At 44.2% G+C, this 22,798-nt stretch overlaps 2 protein-coding genes across 2 annotated transcripts in view; one reads left to right on the top strand and one right to left on the bottom strand.

Annotated features, from left to right (window-relative positions):
* Positions 1–14,463: 14,463 nt before the first annotated feature.
* Positions 14,464–14,850, bottom strand: LOC102130753 (short transmembrane mitochondrial protein 1-like). Its single transcript, XM_074009762.1, has one exon. It carries the CDS (start codon positions 14,784–14,786, stop codon positions 14,568–14,570), a length of 219 nt encoding a protein of 72 aa, XP_073865863.1. The 5' UTR covers positions 14,787–14,850; the 3' UTR covers positions 14,464–14,567.
* Positions 14,851–15,698: 848 nt separating this feature from the next.
* The window catches only part of SUMO1 (small ubiquitin like modifier 1), a 32,358-nt gene continuing 25,258 nt past the window's right edge, over positions 15,699–22,798 (top strand). Inside the window, exon 1 of the mRNA XM_005573960.5 lies at positions 15,699–15,825. Coding sequence (XP_005574017.1) covers positions 15,814–15,825 — 12 coding nt within the window. The 5' untranslated portion in view covers positions 15,699–15,813. The remainder of the gene's footprint in view (positions 15,826–22,798) is intronic.

The following is a 22,798-nucleotide window of genomic DNA, read 5'->3' as shown; positions in this document are numbered from 1 at the left end:
TATAATACAGATTAAGAATTATATGGGCCGGGCATGGTGGCTCACGCCTGTAATCCCAGCACTTTGGGAGGCCGAGGCCAGTGGATCACGAGGTCAGGAGTTCAAGACCAGCCTGGCCAACATGGTGAAACCCCGCCTCTACTAAAAATACAAAAACATTAGCCAGGTGTGGTGGCGCGCGCCTGTAGTCCCAGCTACTAAGGGAGGCTGAGGCAGAGAATTGCTTGAACCTGGGAGGCGGAGGTTGCAGTAAGTTGAGATGGCGCCACTACACTCCAGCCTGGGCAACAGAGTGAGACCACGTCTCAAAAAAAAAAAAAAAAAAAAAAAAGAATTATATGAATGGGGCACATCTGAAATGAGAACTAGTGAAATGTAAGGTAAGTCAGAAAACATTTCAGACTGAAACATGGTTTTAGAAGCTTTTCTAACCAGTCATAGAAAAATCCTTGTGTTTAATGTTCTGGGTTAAAAATGCTGTATGTGGAATTTATATGTCTCTTTCAATTAATGAATTAATTTTTGTTGAGGTAAAATTCATATAACCTACTATTGGCCATTTTAAAGTATACAATTCAGTGACACACAGTGCATTTACAATATCAGGCAACAACCACCTCTTTCTTTTCTTTTTTTTTTTTTTTTTTTTTTTTGAGACAGAGTCTTACTCTGTCACCAGGGCTGGAGTGCAGTGGCATGATCTCTACTCACTGCAACCTCCGCCCCCTAGTTCAAGCGATTCTCCTGCCTCAGCTTACCGAATAGCTGGGACTACAGGCGCTTGCCACCATGCCCAGCTAATTTTTGTATTTTTAGTAGAGACAGGGTTTCACCATGTTGGCCAGGATGGTCTCTATATTTTGACCTCGTGATCCGCCCGCCTCGGCCTCCCAAAGTGCTGGGATCACAGGCATGAGCAATCGCGCCCGGCTTACCTCTCTCTAGTTTAAAATTTTTTCGTCACTCCAGAAAAATTCTCTATACCCAATAAATAACCACTCCCTATCCTCCCCTTCTCACATTCCTTGGGCACCACTGATCTGCTTTCTGTTTCTGTGGACTTGTCTATTGGGAGTATTTCATAGAAGAGGAATCATATATGACCTCTTGTGCCCAGCTTCTTTTTTTTTTTTTTTTTTGAGACGGAGTCTTGCTCTGTCGCCCAGGCTGGAGTGCAGTGGCACGATCTCGGCTCACTGCAAGCTCCGCCTCCCGGGTTCACGCCATTCTCCTGCCTCAGCCTCCCGAGTAGCTGGGACTACAGTCGCCCACCACCTCGCCCGGCTAATTTTTGGTATTTTTAGTAGAGACGGGGTTTCACCGTGTTAGCCAGGATGGTCTTGATTTCCTGACCTCGTGATCCGCCTGTCTCGGCCTCCCAAAGTGCTAGGATTACAGGCGTGAGCCACCGCGCCCGGCCGATGACCTCTTGTGCCCAGCTTCTTTCACTTGGCATAATGTTTACAAGTCTCATCCAAGTTGTAGCACTTCATTTGTTTATCCATTCATTTGTTGATGGACATTTGAATTGTTTCTACCTTTTCACTATTATGAATAATGTTGCTATAAACATTTGTATACAAGTTTCCTTGCAAAGATATGTTTTTGTTACTTTTGGATATATAACTAGCCGGGAAACTTCTGTGTCATATGTTAATTCTATATTTAACTTCTTTGGGAACTGCCAAATTGCTTTCCATAGCCACTGCCCTGTTTTCCATTCCCATTAGCTATGTATGAGGGTTCAAATTTCTCCATATCTTCACCAATACATATTATTTTCTATTTTTTAAATTATATTCACTTTAGTGCATGTGAAGTGGTATTACATTGTGGTTTTGATTTGCCCTCTTTATTTTTAATTAATTAATTGATTGATTTGCGAGGTGGGGTCTTGCTATGTTGCCCACACCGGTCTCGAACTCCTGGGCTCACGGGATCCTCCTGCCTCAGCCTCCTGAGTGGCTGGGATTACAGGTGCACACCACTGTGCCCACTCATTGATTTGCCTTTTTTTTTTTTTCCCCGAGATAGAGTCTTGCTCTGTCGCCCAGGCTGGAGTGCAGTAGCTCACTGCAACCTCCAGCTCCTGGGTCTTGAATTCCTGGCCTCTGGTGATCTGCCCGCCGTGGCCTCTCAAAGTGCTGGGATTACAGGTGTAAGCCACCACGCCCTGCTTGATTTGTTCTTTTAGTTTATCAAAACAAGTCTTCTCTTAGAAAACATCACAAGTTGCACTTTTTTTTCTATAAATGTAGGGTAAGTGGGAAATCATTGTCTACAAATAGGGTGCAGTAGGAACTCTTGTGATTTTATTAAGAGTGTGTAGGCTGGGCGTGGTGGCTTACGCCTGTAATCTCAGCACTTTGGGAGGCTGAGGCAGGGGGATCACAAGGTCGGGAGTTTGAGACCAGCCTGGCCAATATGGTGAAACTGTCTCCACTAAAAATACAAAAGTTAGCACAGCTTGGTGGCAGGCGCCTATAGTCCCAGCTACTTGGGAGGCTGAGGCAGGAGAATTGCTTGAATCCTGGAGGCGGAGGTTGCAGTGAGCCAAGATCATGACACTGCACTTCAGCCTGGGCAACAGAGGGAGACTTCATTTCAAAAAAACAAAATGAAACAAAACAAACCCCGTGTATTAGTCAGGATAGGCCAGAATATGAAGCAATAATGGCTCTTGCTCAGATTGCATGTCTATTGTGTGTTGGCAAAGGTGGGGGGCTCTACTCATCACAGTCACTCAGACTCTCAGGCTAATGGCGCAGCCACTGTCTCCAAAGGTGCTGAACTTTGTACCAGAGGAAAACAGGATATTGAATGGTTTTACACTGTCAATTACATGTTCTGTTATATGTTCTCCTGTAAATGACATTTGTCACTTCCAGTCTTAACTCACTGGTCAATACTAGTCACAAGACCTTACCCAAGCAGCAGGAAGTGTAATTTTTTTTTTTTTTTTTTTTTTTGAGATGGAGTCTTGCTCTGTCACCCAGGTTGGAGTGCAATGGTGCCATCTCGGCTCACTGCTACCTCTGCATTCTGGGTTCAAGCGATTCTCCCGTCTTAGCCTCCCAAATAGCTGAGATTACAGGTGCATGCCACCATGCCTGGCTAATTTTTGTATTTTTAGTAGAGACAGGGTTTCACCATGTTGGCTAGCCTGGTCTCAAACTCCTAACCTCAGGTGATCCTTCTGTCTTGGCCTCCAAAGTGCCGGGATTACAGGCGTGAACCACTGCATCCAGCCAGGAAGTGTAATCCCATTACAAGCCTTGAAGATTGAAAGTCCAAAAAAATTTGGTGAGAAGCATTCATAAACACCACCGTCTGCCTTTGTGGTCATAAACTTGGTTCACTTGATGCCTTTCTCCAGACATCAAGTTCAAGAGCCAGAGTTTTGGCTAATGCACAATAGTCTATACAGTGGGGCAGCTGTGGGACAGTTGCTTTAGTACGCCCAAAGTATGGATCTCTTTTGTTCTAGAGACCTATGAACTAAAGAGGCAAGATGTCTGTCCCACAAACTCAGTAAGCAACAGTGGAACAGGGACAGAGCATCTACAATTCAGTTCCCATTTGGAAGGGGAAGAATGGGAGGCATGCAGCAGTAATTGGTCAAAGAAGCCTTAATCCTTGTTGTGGGAAATGTGGCCTTGTTTAGGCCTTAATTCTGGTCCTTGGGAGGGGATCCTTTGCCCATCATTCTCAAGGCTTCTTATTGTTGCCCACTAGGAGGTTCTCCTTTTCTGTTATTTTCCTTGGTCTTATCTGAAGTGGACACTGTACATCATGACTTTTTCGGGGTTTGTTCAGGTTTGACAGCCTACTTTTTGCTCATCAGACATTGGAGGCTTAAGGTATTTTTTTGACTCTGTATTTGTGACTCTTTCCATTCAGAATTATGGTTTCTTTTGAAGCAATACAACTCTTTTAAGAAACTAGGTCTCTTGGGAAGTGCTGCTTCTTGCAGTGGGAGACTAGCTTATTTTGGGCCTATTTTCCTGTTAAGACCAATTAGAAAAAGTAGACCAAAAAAAAAAAAAAAAAAAAAAAGAGAGAGAGAGAAACATACTTGTTTTAAGGCATCTGAGACTTACCAAGGCAATGAGGATTTTGGGGGAAAAATCACAGAGAGAAGAGAAGCTCAGAGAAGCAAATCCTACTTTGGTGCTACTTTTCCCCTTGTGGAATTTACTAACCCAAAGGTGATGGCTGAGATGAGAAACTGGGCAAAAAGCAGTGGGCAAGAGTAGCTAAGCAGGGCTATTGGGTTGAGGAAACAAAATCTAGTGTTCAGCTGAAGAATACACATTTTTTTTCCTCAGGTACACATGGATCACTTACCAAAACTGACCGTATGCTAGGCCTTACAATAAGTCATGACAAATTTCAGATCATATAAAGTGTGTTCTTTGACCACAGTGAAATTAAGCTAGACATTAATAACAAAGAGATATTAGAAAATTCCTACTTTTTTTTATTATACTTTAAGTTCTAGGGTACATGTGCATAACGTGCAGGTTTGTTACATATGTATACTTGTGCCATGTTGGTGTGCTGCACCCATCAACTCGTCAGCACCCATCAACTCATCATTTACATCAGGTATAACTCCCAATGCAATCCCTCCCCCCAATTCCTACATATTTTTAAATTTAGGGATAAACTTCCAAATAATCTGTGAGTCACAGCTGGATATGGTGGCACATGCCTATAATCCCAGCTACTCTGGAGATTGAGGCAGGAAGATCCTGTGAGCCCAGCAGTTCAAAAACAGCTTGGGCAACATAGCAAGACCCCATCTTTAAAAAAATTCTTTAGAAAGAAGAAACATCAGGGAACATTAAAAACATACTTCAAATTAAATAATAATGAAAATACTAGGTATGGAGCGGTGGCTCATGCCTATAATCCTAGGACTTTGGGAGGCTGAGGCAGGCTGACTGATCAAGCTCACAAGTGTGAGACCAGCCCGGGCAACATGGTAAGACCCTATCGCTAAAAAAATACAAAAAATACAAAAAATTAGCCTGGTGTGGTGGCACACAACTGTAGTTCCAGCTACTTGGAGGCTGAGGTGGGAGGATTACCTGAGCCCAGGAGGCAGAGGTGGCAGTGAGCTAAGATTGCACCACTGCACTCCAGCCTAAGCCACAGAGCAAGACTCCGTCTTAAAAAAAAATTATATGCTTTACTTTATACTTGATATATGTTTGAAGATAACAATACAAACATTATTATTACCAAACCAGTTTAAGATTTATACTTCTTGTTCCTAGAATATATTTGATTAGGGTTGTATAATCGAATGACTGTCTTTGAAATAATTTCTCTGAGGGGTCTAACATAATCAACTAGAGGAATTATACTGAAATTTGAGCCCAGGAGATTTCATTCATACTTAGGGCCAAACCGTTTTTATTTCAGAAGGAAAAATCAGATATATGACTGTTGCTATGGTCCAGCTTTGTAGAGCAAGTTTTATGAGATCTAGCGACTTAGGTCAAATACTTTGTTTAGGTATACCTCTATTAATGTTTTTCCTTGATTCCTCTTTCATTTGAATGGGCCATTTTCCTTTTGATTTCCAGAAAAATTTACTCTGATGTTAGTAAATATTTTAACAAATTTTATTCACAAATTTGATAAAAATAAATACAACTTATAACTTTTGAAATCAGAAACAAAAAAGTACGCCAGGTCCAAAAATCACCAATCAAATGAACATCTAAGTTATATTTTGGCTCTAAAAATCAAGTGGAAAAAAAATCACAGTAGGAAGTTTAATCTTTTTTTCTGTATCTTATCTCCTTTAACCCAATTAAAAAATTTTTTTTTCTATATCTTCTGACTCCTCTGCTTTCCCAAGTAAGAAAATAGAGTGTGGGGGATTGTGATTGCAGGCTGTTTCTGTTTCTAATTTTATGTACAATTCTATTCATAGAAGACAATGTTAATTGCACTGTAGTTTTTTTTCTTTTTGCGTTTTTGCTTTTTTTTTTTGAGATGGAGTCTCACTTTTTTGCCCAGGCTGGAGTGCAGTCCTGCCATGTTGGCTCACTGCAACCCCCGCCTCCTGGTTTCACGCCATTCTCCTGCCTCAGCCTCCCCAGTAGCTGGGATTACAGGCGCCCGCCACCACGCCCGGCTAATTTTTTTGTATTTTTAGTAGAGACGGGGTTTCACCATGTTAGCCAGGATGGTCTCGATCTCCTGACTTCGTGATCCGCCCACCTCGGCCTCCCAAAGTGCTGGGATTACAGGCGTGAGCCACCACGCCCGGCCTGTTGCACTGTAGTTTTATTGAGAAGTCCTGGCTGGGCACGGTGGCTCAAGCCTGAAATCCCAGCACTTTTGGAGGCTGAGGTGGGCAGATCACCTGAGGTCAGGAGTTTGAGAGCAGCCTGGCCAACATGGTGAAACCCCGTCTCAACTAAAAATACAAAAATTAGCCAGGTGTGGTGGTGCATGCCTGTATCCCAGCTCCTCGGGAGGCTGAGGCAGGAGAATCACTTGAACCGGGAGGTGGAGATTGCCCTGAAGCGAGTTCACACCACTGCACTCCAGCCTGTACACAGCCTGTACTCCGTCTGCACAACAGACGGAGACTCCATCTCAAAAAAAAAAAAAAAAAAAAAAAAAAAAAAAGAAAAGAAAAAGGAAAGAGGTCGGGCGCGGCGGCTCACTCCTGTAATCCCAACACCTTGGGAGGCTGCGGCAGGCGGATCACCTGAGGCCGGGAGTTGGAGACAAGCCTGACCAACATTGAGAAACCCTGTCTCTACTAAAAATACAAAATTAGCCAGGCATGGTAATTCAAGTAATGTTTACTTTTAATTTCTCCAAGAATCTTTTTTGAGAAATGTCATTAGTTTGGTCCAAGTTCTTCATGTTTCTCTGTCTCTCCCTCTACTTTCAGACCACCATTATAATTATTATTATCATTATTTGTTTTTTCAGAGACAGGGTCTTGCTTTGTTGCCCAGGCAGCGGCGTGATCACAGCTCACCGCAGCCTTAACCTCCTAAGCGCAAGTGATCCTCTCATCTCAATCTTCTGAGTAGCTGGGACTAAGGGTGTGTGCCATCACACCTGGATAATTTTTGTATTTTTTGTAGGGACAAGGTCTCACCATGTTTCCCAGGCTAGTCTTGAACTCCTGGCCTCAAGCAATCCTCCCACCTTGGCCTTCCAAAGTGCTGGGATTACAGGTGTGCACCCCGTGCCCAGCCCCAGACCTCCATTTCTTTCTTTAATTTACAAATTTGTCTTCCTTTGCTATTATCCACCAAATTCATTCACTGGTTCACTAGCTTCCCTACATTCCCAAGCCTTACTGCCATCTAGGGTGACTTCAATTTTTATATGATAACCCATCTGTATTAGTCTGTTTTCATTCTGCTATAAAGAACTGCCTGAGACTGGGTAATTTATAAAGGAAAGAGGTCTAATTGTCTCACGGTTCTGCATGGCTGGGGAGACCTCAGGAAACTTATAGTCATGGCGGAATATAAAGGGGAAGCAAGTCACCTTCTTCACAAGGTGGCAGGAAGGAGAAATGCCAAGCCAAGCGGGAAGAGCCCCTTAAAAAAACCAACAGATATCGCAAGAACTCACTCGTTATCACAAGAACAACATGAGGAAACTGCTCCTATGATCCAATTACCCTCCACCTGGTCTCTCCCTTGACAAATGGCAATTATGGGGATTATAATTCAAGATGGGATTTGGGTGGGGGCACAAAGCCTAACCATATCACCATCCAACACGCTAACCTAATCTTATATTCCTCCATCTCTTATTACACAAGACACTTTAGCCACTCATTTCCAAGGCCACACCTTGACCCTTGTCATTACCAAAAATTTCTTCACCTCTAAAACCTTAAATCCAAGTCACTCTCTTATTGCCATAACACGCCTGAGGAACATAATAACTCCTAGAAGTAACTGTGTTTTATTATAGTAGTGATTCTCAAGGTGAGGAGCGAGATAGAAAGGAGTAAACTCCCAAGGGTACAGCATTAATCTGCATCCCAAAGGTTTGTTTGATTTGAAAACCTCCACTGGCAATTTTTTTTTTTTCTTTAAGAGAAGGAGGCTTGCTTTGTTACCTAGGCTGGAGTGCAGTGGAATAATCATGACCCACTGCAACCTTGAACTCCTGGGCTAAAATGATCCTCCCGGTTCAGCCTCCTGAGTAGCTAGGACTACAGGTATGTGCCACTACGCCTGGCTAGTTTTTAAATTTTATTGTAGAGATGGGGTCTTGCTTCATTGTCCAGGCTAGTCTCAAACTCCTGGCCTCAAGTGATCTTCCACCTTGACCTCTCAAAGCTCTGGGATTACAGGTGTGTGCCCTGCACCTGGTTCACAGGTGATTTTGATAGGCCTCCTATAGGTAGCATTTCTCCTGCCCTCTGTACCTATTGTAAATCACTGAAGGAACTGAAGTCAAAATCTCTTGGGTTTAAATCTTGATTCCCTCCCTGACTTGAGTAAGTTCTCCATTTTTGCATCTGTTTTCTCATCTATGAGGATAGAATTATTTCTTGCTTTATAAGATTATGTGAGATAATAAATGTACAGTATTTAAATACTGTACACTCAATACATGTTAACAATTATCATCATCATCCTCATCATCAACATTTATATGCCAATGGCTTCCACATTTCTTATCTTCAGCTCAGATTTCTCTCAGTGCTCAAAATGGTAATCAATTGCTTCTTTGAAATCTCCCTTTGGAAGACTTTGGATACTGTACATTATATTTAAACCTTATTTTTTTTCAACTGGGTGCAGTGGTTAATGCCTGTAATCCCAGCACTTTGGGAGGCCAAGGCAGGCGGATCAATTGAGGTCGAGTTTGAGACCAGCCTGGGCAACATAGTGAAACCCCATGTACGCCGGGCGCAGTGGCTCAAGCCTGTAATCCCAGCACTTTGGGAGGCCGAGGCGGGCGGATCACAAGGTCAGGAGATCGAGACCACAGTGAAACCCCGTCTCTACTAAAAATACAAAAAATTAGCCGGGCGCGGTGGCGGGCGCCTGTAGTCCCAGCTACTCTGGAGGCTGAGGCAGGAGAATGGCGGGAACCCGGGAGGCGGAGCTTGCAGTGAGCCGAGATCGCGCCACTGCACTCCAGCCTGGGCAACAGCGTGAGACTCCGTCTCAAAAAAAAAAAAAAAAAAAAGAAACCCCATGTAAATGTAAAAATTAGCTGGGCCTGGTAGTGCGTGCCTGTAATCCCAGCTACTCGGGAGGCTGAGGCAGGAGAATCACTTGAACCTGGGAGGTGGAGGTTGCAGTAAGTCAAGATCACACTACTGCCCTCCATTCTGGACAACAGAGTGAGACTCCATCTCAAAAAAAAAAAAAAAAAAGAGTCCTTCTAAGAGGGAGACAAAGCTGGCACGGTGGCTCACACCTGTAATCCCAGCACTTTGGGAGGCCGAGGTGGGTGGATCATGAGGTCAGGAGATCGAGACCATCCTGGCCAACATGGTGAAACCCCATCTCTACTAAAATACAAAAAAAAAAAAAGAGCGAGACAAAAGGGTCAAAGGGTCAGAGTTGGAGAAGAAAATGTGCCAGGCTGGGCACCATGATGAGAGTCTGTCTCTACAAGAAACTTTAAAAAATTAACCCGGTGCAGTGGTGTGCACCTTCTAGCTACTTGAGAGGTTGAGGTAGGAGAATCACTTGAGTCCAAGAAGTAGAGGCTGCAATGAGCTGTGTTTGCACCATTGCACTCCAGCCTGGGTGACAGAGCAAGGTTCTGTCTCAAAAAAAGAAAATAGGACCATGGAATCAGAGGAGAGAGAGAAAGAGGAAAAAAAGAGAAAGAGGGAGAAGGGGGAAAGGGAGAGAGAAAGAAAGAAGGAAGGGGACAAAGGAAGAGTGAGATATTTGAAGATGCTGAGCTGCTGTTCTTGGATGGAGAAAGGGGACACAAACCAAAGGATGCAACCAGTCTCTAAAAGCTGTAAGAGACAAGGAAACATTCTTCCCTAGTCTTCAGAAGGAACACAACCCAACAGACAACTTGATTTTAGGACTTCTGACTTCCAGAACTGTAAGATTTGTGTTGCTGTAAACTATGAAGTATGTGGTAGTCTGTTTTAGCAGCAATAGGAAACTGAAACATTTTGTTAAATTTCTTTAACAAATTTAACAAAATTTGCTTAAGTTCATTTTTTAAAATATTCTGTGTGAAGAAATACAGCCAGCCATTTCTGCTCCATACAATGGCTATCTTAAGGAAAAGCACACCTAAGATAGTTTCCATTGTGAGCTGATTTAGCCACTTTATTATTTTTATTTTATTTTTTTTTTGAGATGGAGTTTCGCTCTTGTTGCCCAAGCTGGAGTGCAATGGTGTGATCTCGGCTCACTGCAACCTCCGCCTCCCGGGTTCAAATGATTCTCCTGCCTCAGCCTCCGGAATGGCTGGGATTACAGGTGCCCGCCACCACGCCTTGCTAATTTTTTTTTGTATTTTTAGTAGAAACAGGGTTTCACCACGTTAGCCAGGCTAGTCTTGAACTCCTGACCTCAGGTGATCCACCCGTCTAGGCTTCCCAAACTGCTGGGATTACAGGCATGAGCCACCGTGCTTGGTGCCACTTTATTTTTTATTAAAAATTTTTAAATTTTAATAAAAATTAAAAGCCAGGCACGGTAACTCATGCCTGTAATCCCAGCACTTTGGGAGGCCGAAGCAGGTGGATCATGAGGTCAGGAGATGGAGACCATCCTGGCTAACACGGCGAAACCCCATGTCTACCAAAAATACAAAAAATTAGCCGGGCGTGGTGGTGGGTGCCTGTAGTCCCAGCTACTCAGGAAGCTGAGGCAGGACAGTGGGGTGAACCTGGGAGGCGGAGGTTGCAGTGAGTCATCGTGCCACTGCACTCCAGCCTGGGCGACAGAGCGAGACTCAATCTCAAAAAAAAAAAAAAGACTAACCAGCCGGGCGCGGTGGCTCACGCCTGTAATCCCAGCACTTTGGGAGGCCGAGGCGGGCGGATCACAAGGTCAGGAGATCGAGACCACGGTGAAACCCCGTCTCTACTAAAAATACAAAAAATTAGCCGGGCGCGGTTGTGGGCGCCTGTAGTCCCAGCTACTCGGGAGGCTGAGGCAGGAGAATGGCGTGAACCCGGGAGGCGGAGCTTGCAGTGAGCCGAGATCGCGCCACTGCACTCCAGCCTGGGCGACAGAGCAAGACTCCGTCTCAAAAAAAAAAAAAAGACTAACCAAGTGCTGTAGTTAGAAGAGTGGAAAAAGTAAAACAAGGAGTCTAATCTGTAACTGACTATGAACAATCAATTGAGATAACTCACTACCTTCAGAGAAGTCTAATTAAAAAAAAATGAAACACTGGGCCGGGTACAGTGGCTCACGCATGTAATCTTAGCACTTTGGGAGGGCAAGGTGGGTGGATCTCTTGAGGCCAGGAATTTGAGACCAGCTTGGCCAATATGGCAAAACTCTGTTGCTACTAAAAATACAAAAATTACCTGGGTGTGGTGGCATGCGCCTGTAGTCTCAGCTTCTTGGAAGTCTGAAGCAGGAGAATCGCTTGAACCTGGGAGGCAGATGTTGCAGTGAGTCAAGATCTTGCCACTGTACTCCAGCTTGGGCAAGAATTGCTTGAACCTGGGAGGCGGAGGTTGCAGTGAGCCCAGATCGTGCCATTGCACTCCAGCCTGGGCGACAAAAGCGAAACTCTATTTCAAAAGAAAAGAAAAAACGCTTAAGAATTACTGCTCAGTCTGGGCGAGGTAGCTCACGCCTGTAATTCCAGCACTCTGGGAGGCTGAGGCCGGCAGATCTTGAGACCATCTTGGCCAACATGGTGAAACCCCATCTCTACTAAAAATACAAAAAACTAGCCAGGCGAGGTGGCGGGCGCCTGTAGTCCCAGCTACTCCGGAGGCTAAGGCAGGAGAATCGCTTGAACTTAGGAGGCAGAGGTTGCAGTGAGCCGAGATAGTGCCACTGCACTCCAGCCTGGTGACAGAGTGAGACTCTGTCTCAAAAAAAAAAAAAAAAAAAAAAAGGAACTACTGCTCTAGCTTATTTCAGCTTACTCTCTGACATTCAATTTAGATGTTATTTATTTATTTATTTTGGAAGCTTTTCCTGACCAGCTGGCTTGGATGTAGGCTCCCTTAATAATCCTCTTCAGCTAGTACTAGCAGCTCTTTTCAAGGCCATTGTATTTTTTAAAAATATAATGGTTTTACTGAGATAATTAGCATATACTGCTCACCTCTTTAAAATATATAATTTTTAGTGTATTCATATAGCTGTGCAACCATCACCAATCAATTTTAGAGCATTTTCATCACTTCCAAAAGGAACTCTGTACTCATCAGCAGTCACTCTCTATTTTCTCCCTAATCCTTCAGCCCTGGTATTAGGCTGGAGCAGTAGCTTACTAATGTTGCTGTGAACATTAGTGTACATGCTTTTGTTATATGTTTTATTTTTATTTTTAGAAACAGAGTATATTAGTCTGTTCTCACATTGCTGTAAAGAGCTGCCTTAGACTGGGTAATTCATGAAGAGAAGAGTTTTAATTGACTCATAGGTCTGCAGGCCTAACAGGAAGCATGACTGGAAGGCCTCAGGAAACTTAACAATCATGGACCAAGGCAAAGGGGAAGCTAGCACCTTCTTCACATGAGAGCAGGAGAAAAAGAGAGTGAAGGGGAAAGTACTACCCACTTTTAAGCAACCAGATCTCGTGAGAACTCACTCACTATATCAAGAACAGCAAGGGGAAAATCTGCCCCCATTATTCAATCGCCTCCCACCAAGTCCTTCCCCCAACATTGGAAATTACAACTGGACAGGAGATTTGGGTGGGGACACACAGCCAAACCATATCACAGGGTCTCACTGTGTTGCCCAGGCTAGAATGCTATAATAGCTCACTGTAATCTTGAACTCTTGGCCTCAAGGCATCCTCCTGCCTTGGCCTCCCAAAGTGCTGGGATTACAGGCATGTGCCACTGAGTCTGGAATGGATATATGTTTTCAATTCTCTTGGGTATATACCTAGGAGCGAAATGTCTGGGTCTTATGGTGACTTTATGTTTTACAATTTTGGGAACTGACAGCCAGTTTTTCAAAACATTTTTGTTTTTTGAGACAGGGTCTTGCTATGTTGCCCAGCCTATAGTGCATTGACTTTTCACAGGCTTGATCATAGCATAGCCCACTGAAGCTTCCACCACCTGGCCTCAAGGGATCCTTGTGCCTCAGCCTCCCAAGTAGCTAGGACTGTAGGCCAGTGCTACTATGCCTAGCCTAAAGCATTTTACATTCCTACTAGCAGGGTATAAGGGTTCTAATTTCTCCATAGCCTTGTCAACACTTGTTATTTTCTGTCTTTTTGAACATAGCCCTTCTAGTGGGTATAAAGTGGTATCTCCTTGTTTTTTTTTTTTTTTTCTTTTTTGAGACGGAGTCTCACTCTGTCACCCAGTCTCAAGCTGGAGTGCAATGGCGTGATCTCAGCTCACTGCAGCTTCCTCTGCCTCCCAGGTTCAAGCGATTCTCCTGCCTCAGTCTCCCGAGTAACTGGGATTACAGGCCTGCGCCACCATGCCTGGCTAGCTTTTGCATTTTTAGTAGAGATGGGGTTTCACCATGTTGGCCAGCCTGGTCTCCAACTCCTGACCTCAAGTGATCTGCCTGTCTTGGCCTCCCAAAGTGCTGGGATTACAGGTATGAACCACTGCACCCGATCATTTTGTTTGTTTGTTTGTTTTATTTTTTTGAGACAAGGTCTCACTCTGTTGCCCAGGCTGGAGTGGAGTGGGATGATCTTGGCACACTGCAACATGTTGCCCAAGCTGGTCTTGAACTCCTGGGCTCAGGAGATCTGCCCACCTGGGCCTCCCAAAGTGCTGGGATTATAGATGTGAGCCGTGGTTCCCGGCCTCCTTGTGTTCTTTTTTATTTTTCTTTTTTTTTGAGATGGTGACCAAAACAACAACAACAACAAAAAAACAAAAAACAAAACAGTCATTCTTTTGCATGTGGACGTCTAGTTGTGCTAGTACCAATTGTTGAAAAGACTGTTCTTTCACCATTGATTTGTCTTGGTGTTTTTGTTGATGTAAATGTGAGGGTTATTGATTTATTTCAGGATTCTCAATTCTATTTGTTTATATTCTTATCCTCCATGAGTATGCCCGTAGGGCCACTGTTTGTGCCAGTAGGGCCATCGTGCTTTACAGAAGAAATTTAAGAAAAATCATTTTTTTCATTAAAAGTCATGTTTACTAATCTAGCACCATAATTCCAGTCTTAGAACCTCCCATGCAATTGGAAAGGGAATATGTGAAGAGGTGAGAGTTGGAGATGTAGGGTAGTTCTCAAATTGAGGCCCCATTTTGCTTGCTCTAAAGCCAAAAACACAGGTTCTAGCAAAGAAGAGGAGCCCAGTGGCTGGAGATGAAAACAAAAACTTTTGGTTCAGATGGTAAAGGAGGCCCTCAAGGGCAGTAGAATCAGTGTATCTGGAAGGCAGTGCTGGAGGCATTCTCATGAAGTAGGGGGTTTCTTCTTGGCATCCAAGTCCTTTTTAATTTCTTCAAGTTTTTTAGCCAGGTTTGGTATGTCATAGTTCTGAGCCAGATACATTCCAACCACGTTGCCCAATGTAAATCCAAGCAGGAACTGGAACATGATGTTGGTGGGAGGGCCAGGAGGGCGCAAAGGGCTGCTGCAGCTCGGCGGGCCGGTCGGAGCCTGCTTCTCCATGCGCGGGGCGCGGAACCGCACCCCCTCCTCCTTTTTTTTTGAGTCGGAGTTTCGCTCTGGTCACCCAAGCTGGAGTGCAATGGCGTCGATCTCGTCTCACTGCAATCTCCGCCTCCCAGGTTCAAGCGATTCTCCAGCCTTAGCCTCCCTAGTAGCTGTGATTATAGGTGTCAGCCAACACGCCCGTCTAATTTTTGTATTTTTAGTAGAGACGTGGTTTCACCGTGTTGGCCAGGCTGGTCTCGAACTCCCGATCTCTGGTGATCCGCCCGCCTCGGCCTCCCAAACTGTTGGGATTACAGGCGTGAGCCACAGCGCCCTGCCAAGAAGAATCATTCTTTAACCTTAACGCAAAGCAACTAATTCAAGGGTTGGAATTACCCACCCCCTATTTAGAACTTTCAGCAGCGGTCTTCAGCATCAGTAGCCATCAAGATTGTGTTGGGTCGTTGATTTCTTGTTGTTTTAAATCACGGTCATGTGTTTGGCAAGAGTGCTGGTCAACGGAAAATGTTAGTTCTAGAGCTGGCATTCAAATAAACATATTTGGGGGTGGGAGGTTGATGAGCAAGGCTGGGAGGAGACAAAAGAAGTATCCCGGCTCAGTCGTCAGAGACGCGCAAGGTGTAATGGAGAGAGGAATCTAGGCTGTGAGTGGCTCCAAACACTGAGACATGGAGCCAGGACTTCTGCTCCTGGGGGATGGCCCTAGTACTGATGCGCTGGACCTAGTCCTTGAAAGAGCTGACAAAACTGCCGTTCACCCGCGCGACCACCGGCAAAGCAGCTCCACAGCCCGCCCCTCCTCTTGGCCGCTCCCCCACCCATTTTCCCGCCTTGTCTTTCCTCTCTTCTCTCTCTCCCTCCTCCCTGCGCGTAGCGGAAGTGACGCGAGGCGTAGCGGAAGTTACTGCAGCCGCGGTGTTGTGCTGTGGGGAAGGGAGACGGATTTGTAAATCCCGGAGCGAGGTTCTGCCTACCCGAGGCCGCTGCTGTGCGGAGACCCCCGGGTGAAGCCACCGTCATCATGTCTGACCAGGTACCGGGCTGGGAGCCATCCAACGGCGGTGGCCAGGGCCTTCCCTGCAGGTCTGCCTGCCGCTAGGCTGGGGTCGGGGATGGAGGCGCGGGGGAGGGGAGCGCGGAATGGGGGAGGGGGCGGCCGGTGGGGAGTGGGCAGGCGAGGGAGGGGAGCCGACTAGGGCCGGAGGTGCCAGGGCCTGCTGCGGAGCTCCCGGAGCCGCCCGCCCCTCTCCGGGCTCGCTCATCACCCCCTGTACCCCAAAGCCTCTGGTCGCGGCCTCCCTCATGTCGTCCCACTTCTTTCTCCCGGGTCGACCAGGTGCAGAGCCCCGCTTCCACCTCCCTGAGAGGGTCCCTGGAGAACCCGTCCATCTCCCTCCAGAGGACTGATCGCAGAAGCAGGGCCCTAGGCCTCAGTTATGTAACGGGAGAGAATCCCTGACTGGGAGGCTCCGTGGCCCTGAGAAGCGGCTGGACTCTCCACTTTGTGCTTCTTCGTCGGGAGGGCGTGGGGCGGCGAGGGAGGGAGACGTCCGATGTTGTTGGGAATCCTGCCTCCGTTCGGATTGGAGCTGGGGCAAGGATGCCGCTGCTCTTCTCTGAGTCTTTTTCCGTGTGGGGGTGCAGAGCTGTCGCCTCTTTACTGTACTTTCCCGTTTCTTACTCGGGATTGGTTCATCCTAGCTCTCCAGTTGTAATAGAGCATTTAGAATAACCAAGAAAGAAAATAGAACTAAACTGCTACAGCAACAAAAAGCATCTCACCTGGGCATTAACCTGAAGCAGGCTCATATTTTTGAGGAAAAGCATAGGAAAACTTTGTGCATGTAGAGTAGTTGCAGAAAGTTGCCTGGTAAGGCAAAGTGCTCCAGCTCACTGTTAGTATCAGTAATTTACTTGGGATTTGCACTTAATCAGGAGTGATAGATTTTCCCTAAGCTTTTCTTCCTCATACTGTTCTAATTAACCACCTTTATGGCTAGTTTTTAATTCATAAAGTTTTTGTCTGGTCTTTTGTTGCTCAGACGACTTTGACTTTTTTTTTTTTTTTTTTTTTTTTTTTTTTTGAGACGAGTCTCGCTCTGTCGCCAGGCTGGAGTGCAGTGGTGCGATCTCCACTCACTGCACCCTCTGCCTCCTGGGTTCAAGTAATTTTCGGGCCTCAGCCTCCCGAGTAGCTGGGACTACAGGCACGCACCACCACACCCAGCTACTTTTTGTATTTTTAGTAGAGACAGCATTTCATCATATTGGCCAGGCTGGTCTCAATCGCCCTACCTTGTGATCCGCCCGCCTCGGCCTCCCAAAGTGTTGGGATTACAGACATGAGCTACCGAGCTCGGCCGACTTTGACTTTTTCCATTATTTTTGGACTTTTACTCGTTTAGTGGTATTCAGAAAACTATTTTTCATTCAACTCCACGATGTACTTGAACTTTTAAATTTAACACACCTATTCCCTTGGCTTTTAACCCAGTTTTGTACCATTTGGTGAGAGCAAGTGAGGTTTTTGCAGATTTGTACTATTGTACAAAATGTACACTTAATCTAGATTGATTTTGGATGGATCTACTTACTAATAATCTAGATTAATTCCCAAATTGGCATTTTAAGTGTTTCCCTAGGTAGTTTTTTACTTGGTTACTAGGAAGAGAAGTATAGGTGTAAATGCTTAATTTCATCATCCTTTTATTTTGCTTCTCAGAAGCATCTAGGAAGCATTTTGAAATTTATTGTAGACCGATGAAAGAGCAACATAAAGAAATAATTATAAAATGTAGACTTTATTGCTCCAGTTTGAAGTTAGGTCATTTAAGAGAGACATAAAGAAATGAGGAACCTAGGATACAAATACATTCTTTTATTTCATGTTCATACTAGGACATTATTTGTCTTTTTCACTGTCATTCTTTTATGAGTGTTCAATGGACATTTCTAGAAACTAACATGACCTGTGATAAAACAAATTAAGTGTGGAAGCAGATGTGAAAATCCAGCTGTTTTTATTAAGCCAGACATTAAAGAGATTTGCAAAAAAGTGTAACAGTTCCACTCTTTCATTAATTTTGTTTTGAAAACTATTTTCAATAAAAATATGTATTTGTTAACATATAACAGATTTGTTGGTATTTTAAAATGAATTAATATTTAAGACATTTCCCAGTTTTCAGTGTTTAATACTGGAAACATCAATAGATGTAACCAACCTAACAAAAGCTTTATGGGATTCTAAATAAATTTAAGTGTAAGATTCCTGAGAACAAAAAGTTTGAGAATTGTTGCTGTAGGCTGATTGACCAACATCATTATTAATAATTAGGACTCGCTGGGCGTGGTGGCTCATGCCTGTAATCCCAGCACTTTGGAAGGCCAAGATGGGGGGATCACGAGGTCAGGAGTTCGAGACCAGCCTGACTAACATGGTGAAACCCTGTCTCTACTAAAAATACATAAATTAGCCGGGTGTGGTGGTGCGCGCCTGTAATCCCAGCTACTCAGGAGCATGAGGCAGGAGAACTGCTTGAACCCGAGAGGCGGAGGTTGCGGTGAGCGGAGATCACACAATTGCATTCCAGCCTGGGCAACTGAGTGAGACTCCGTTTAAAAAAAAAAAAAAAAAGACCCAGTACATTGGCCGGGTGCAGCAGCTCACACCTGTAATCCTAGCACTTTGGGAGGCCAAAGTGGGGGAGGATTGCTTGAGCCCAGGAGTTTGAGACCAGCCTGGGCAACATAGAGAGACGTGGTCTCTACAAAAAATAAAGTTAGTCAGGCATGGTGGCCTGTACCTGTAGTCCCAGCTACTCAGGAGGTTGACATGGGAGGATCACCTGAGCCCGGGAGGTTGAGGTTGCAGTGAGCCAAGATCATGCCACTGCACTCCAGCCTGGGCGATAGAGACCCTGACTCAAAACAAACAAGATCCAGTACAGGTTCAGTGTTGAGTGCTAAAGACTTAAAGAGTTATGAAGCTGAACCTTTAATCTTAAGAGGTTTATAAGTGAGAGCAAGAATCTCCAAATCCTGCACTGTTTAATATCAGCATGAGACTAAACCACTGTCCTAAAAAGAGAACCTTAATTTGAATCAAGTTATTTTAGAGTGATGTATTTTCTGAGGCACCTCTCAGAAGGTTATTGTCTGGTGCCAAAATAGTGAAATTGAGTAATAAGGTTAAAATCGGTGGACATTAAATACACACAAGACTTCAATTGCTGGGTTCTCCATTGATTAATAAAAAATGATTGTTTTTGGAATTTGAATGAAATATTTCTTAATGGCTGAGTAGGGTGACTTAACGCCTATAATCCCACCACTTTGGGAGCCTGAAGTGGGTGGGTCACTTGAGGCCAGGACTTTGAGACCAGCCTGGCCGACATGACTAAAGCCCGTCTTTACTAAAAATACAAAAATTAGCTGGGCCTGGGGGCTCATGAGTGTAATCCCAGCTACTTGGAAGTCTGAGGTGGGAGGATTGCTTGAGCCCAGGAGGCGGAGGTTGCAGTGAGCTGAGATCATGCCACTGCATTCCAGCCTGGGTGACAGAGCAAGACTGTGTCTCAAAAAAAAAAAAAAAAAGAAAAGGAAAAAAAACCAAAAAACCTTTTTTTTTTTTTTTTTTTTTTTGAGATGGAGTCAAAAAATTAGCTACCACGCTCGGCTAATTTTTTTGTATTTTTAGTAGAGGCAGGTTTTCACCATATTGGCCAGGCTGTCTTGAACTCCTGACCTTGTGATCCACCCGCCTCAGCCTCCCAAAGTGCTGGGATTACAGGCGTGAGGCACCATGCCTGCCAAAAAACAACAACAGCGAACCCACTTTATAATTTTAACAATTCCAACATCATCTAGTAGATTTGTGTACCATTATTAAATAATCCTTTAAAACAAGTTCTAAACCTAAGGCCCATAGGCCATAAAGACTGAAAGTTCCCTTACATTGTATGGAGTATTTTGTGAGTATCTGTGCATATTTTTTTTTTTTTTTAAAGATAGAGCATTGCTCTATTTCCCAGGCTGGAGTGCAGTGTGGTGTGATCTCGGTTACTGCAACCTCTGCCTTCCGGGTTCAAGCGATTCTCCTGCCTCAGCCTCCCTAGTAGCTGGGATTATAGGCACGTACCACCACACCCGGCTAATTTTTGTTTTTTTTGTAGAGATAGGGTTTCACCAGGCTGGTCTTGAACTCCTGACCTCAGGTGATCTGCCCACCTTGGCCTCCCAAAGTGCTAGGATTACAGGTGTGAGCCTGGCCATTTTTTTTTTTTTTTTTTTGAGACGGAGTCTCGCTCTGTAGCCCAGGCTGGAGTGCAGTGGCCGGATCTCAGCTCACTGCAAGCTCCGCCTCCCGGGTTCACGCCATTCTCCAGCCTCAGCCTCCCGAGGAGCTGGGACTACAGGCGCTGCCACCTCGCCCGGCTATTTTTTGTATTTCTTAGTAGAGACGGGGTTTCACCGTGTTAGCCAGGATGGTCTCGATCTCCTGACCTCGTGATCCGCCCATCTCAGCCTCCCAAAGTGCTGGGATTACAGGCTTGAGCCACCGCGCCCGGCCGATTTTTTTTTTTTTTAAATAGGAGAAAGGACCCGTAGTCTCATCAGGGGTACGTGATTCCTCAAAATGGTTAAGGACCATCCTTTAACAAGTAACAGAAATCTGATTGGGTGTTTTCCTTTAGCCCAGTCTCACAGAACCAGAAGCTTAATATCAAAAGGATAAGTGTAATTTGTACAAATATTTTCCCCTTCCTCCTTTCTGATATTTGAGTTTATAGTGTTTCTTTTTTATATCAAAATCAAAGGTAGCTTGGTTAGCACTTCAATTCAGGTCTGTTAATTGTAGCAATTGGATGACTGATTTGCTCCACTCTAACTGAATCTGTATTAACACCCCAGAAAGAGAGATTGAATGATTTCCTTTTATCTTTAGTCAAGGATTTGGAAGCATTGTGTAATTCTGATTATCGGATACATTACCTCAAAATTTTGTGACTTAAAACAACAGACATTTATTTTGCTCATAAATCTGCAATTTGGACAGGGCTCTGTGGGTTAGACTCATCTCTGCTTCTAGGTGTGTGGGGCCTCAGCTGAGATGACTCAAGTGGCTGGGGGCTGGAACAGCTAGGGGTGGGGTGGGATGAGACTGGATGGTGCAAGTGTCTCCATATAGTCTCAGAGCCTTTCTTAGTGGTTTCATCATGTGTTCTCAGCATAGAGACCCCAGGGAATTCAGACTTATAGCTCAGGGATCACAGATAGTAGGTGTTCCAAGAGAACCTGGGTGGAAATAGCAAGGCTCCTACAACCTAGCCTTGGAAATCACTTCTGTATTCTGCTGGCCGTTCAAATCACTAAGGTCAGCCAGATTCAAGGGAAAGGCGTTTATTTAGACACTGTTTCTCAATGGGAGGAGTAACAAAGAATTTGCAGTTATCTTTAATCTACATTAATTGTATTTTTCCTGCCATGATAGTAGTATTCCCTGCAGTGTTCTATATAACTCCCTGCTATTGATTTTTACTGATTTTAGAAATTCTTTGCTTGAGGTAGCAGGAGAATATGATGAACTGGTTGTGTGTTAAAATTCATAATTATGTGTACTACTATTTATATCATAGAATAGTTATGTTAAGCTGTAGTTATTACTTGCATATGTAGTTAATGATGTGTACCTTAAGCATTTAATGCCTTAGGAGAAGAAGAATACATATTCTGTGTCCTCTCTGATAGACATGAGGTCCTGCTAGTGGATGTTAACAAATGTATGGAATGTAGCATTATCTAAACAAACTTTAAAGGAAGCATTATCTAAACAAACTTTACTAGTAGTTTAAAAATTGAATATGAATGTTATGATTAGAGTGCTCATTAAGATTTAGTAGTTCAGATTTCAAAACTATTAAGCAGTTGTCAAATCATGACATCCTTTAGTCCCGAAGGCAGTTAGGGTATCTCTTTCATAATTTTTAACGCGTAGTGTTACAGTTATTTATGTTCCCTTTTTTTTTTTTTTTTTTTGGAGATGGAGTCTCGCTCTGTGGCCCCGGCTGGAGTGCAGTGGCATGATCTTGGCTCACTGCAACCTCTGCCTCCTGGTTGAAGTGATTCTCCTGCCTCAGCCTCTCAAGTAGCTGGGATTACAGAAGTGTGCCACCATGTCCGGCTAGTTTTTGTATTTTTAGTAGTGACGGGGTTTCCCATGTTGGACAGGCTGGTCTTGAACTCCTGACCTCAAGTGATCCGCCTGCCTTAGCCTCCCAGAGTGCTGGGATTACAGGCATGAACTACCGCGTTGCCAGTTATTTGCATTCCAGGTGTCTTTTCTCCATTACATCAGGCTTTATTCATCCTTTTTTCCCTGTAATGCTTAGCACATTGAGTGGATAATTAGTAAAAAAATTTTTAAAGGAGAGTGGCCAGATTCATTCAACAGATGTTTATTGAATGTCACAATGTTCACAGCACGATTCTAGGCCCTAGAATTGGAAGGTCGCCCCAAAAACATGAAACAGCAGGTACCTTCCTCCTCCTTTTTCAGTCCTCTTGATGTTGTTTTGTTATTGAGGCAGGGTTGGTTGCCATGGAATCGTTTTTCTCTTATGATATTTTTGCATACCTTCTTCACCTTTACTTTTGTTAGCAATAGACCTGGTAACTTTATCTCCGAAGTTGAATCATGTACCTCTTCCAGAACACTGGGATTGTTAAGGACAATTTTTTTTTTTTTTTTTTGAAACGAAAGGTCTCACTTATTTATTACTGAAACTAGCCAATCAACGGGTTCATAACAGATTCAGAGAGAAAAAATATATTCCCAATAAAACATGTCCAACTCTTCAGATAGTGGTGACATTTTCAGCTCGATATGGTAACATGATTGTGACCTTCAGACAGCATAAGTATGTTGTATCATGCAATTCCTTATAGACCCAGTTTGGTTCTTCTCCAGTGTCTCCTTTTGGAGTTTTACCTGTTTTTATTACCAG

This window comes from Macaca fascicularis, chromosome 12 (assembly GCF_037993035.2).
Source record: "Macaca fascicularis isolate 582-1 chromosome 12, T2T-MFA8v1.1".
Classification (NCBI taxonomy): domain Eukaryota; kingdom Metazoa; phylum Chordata; class Mammalia; order Primates; family Cercopithecidae; genus Macaca; species Macaca fascicularis.
The sequence above is the reverse complement of the archived record's forward strand: the minus strand, read 5'-3'. Positions and strand labels throughout refer to the sequence as shown.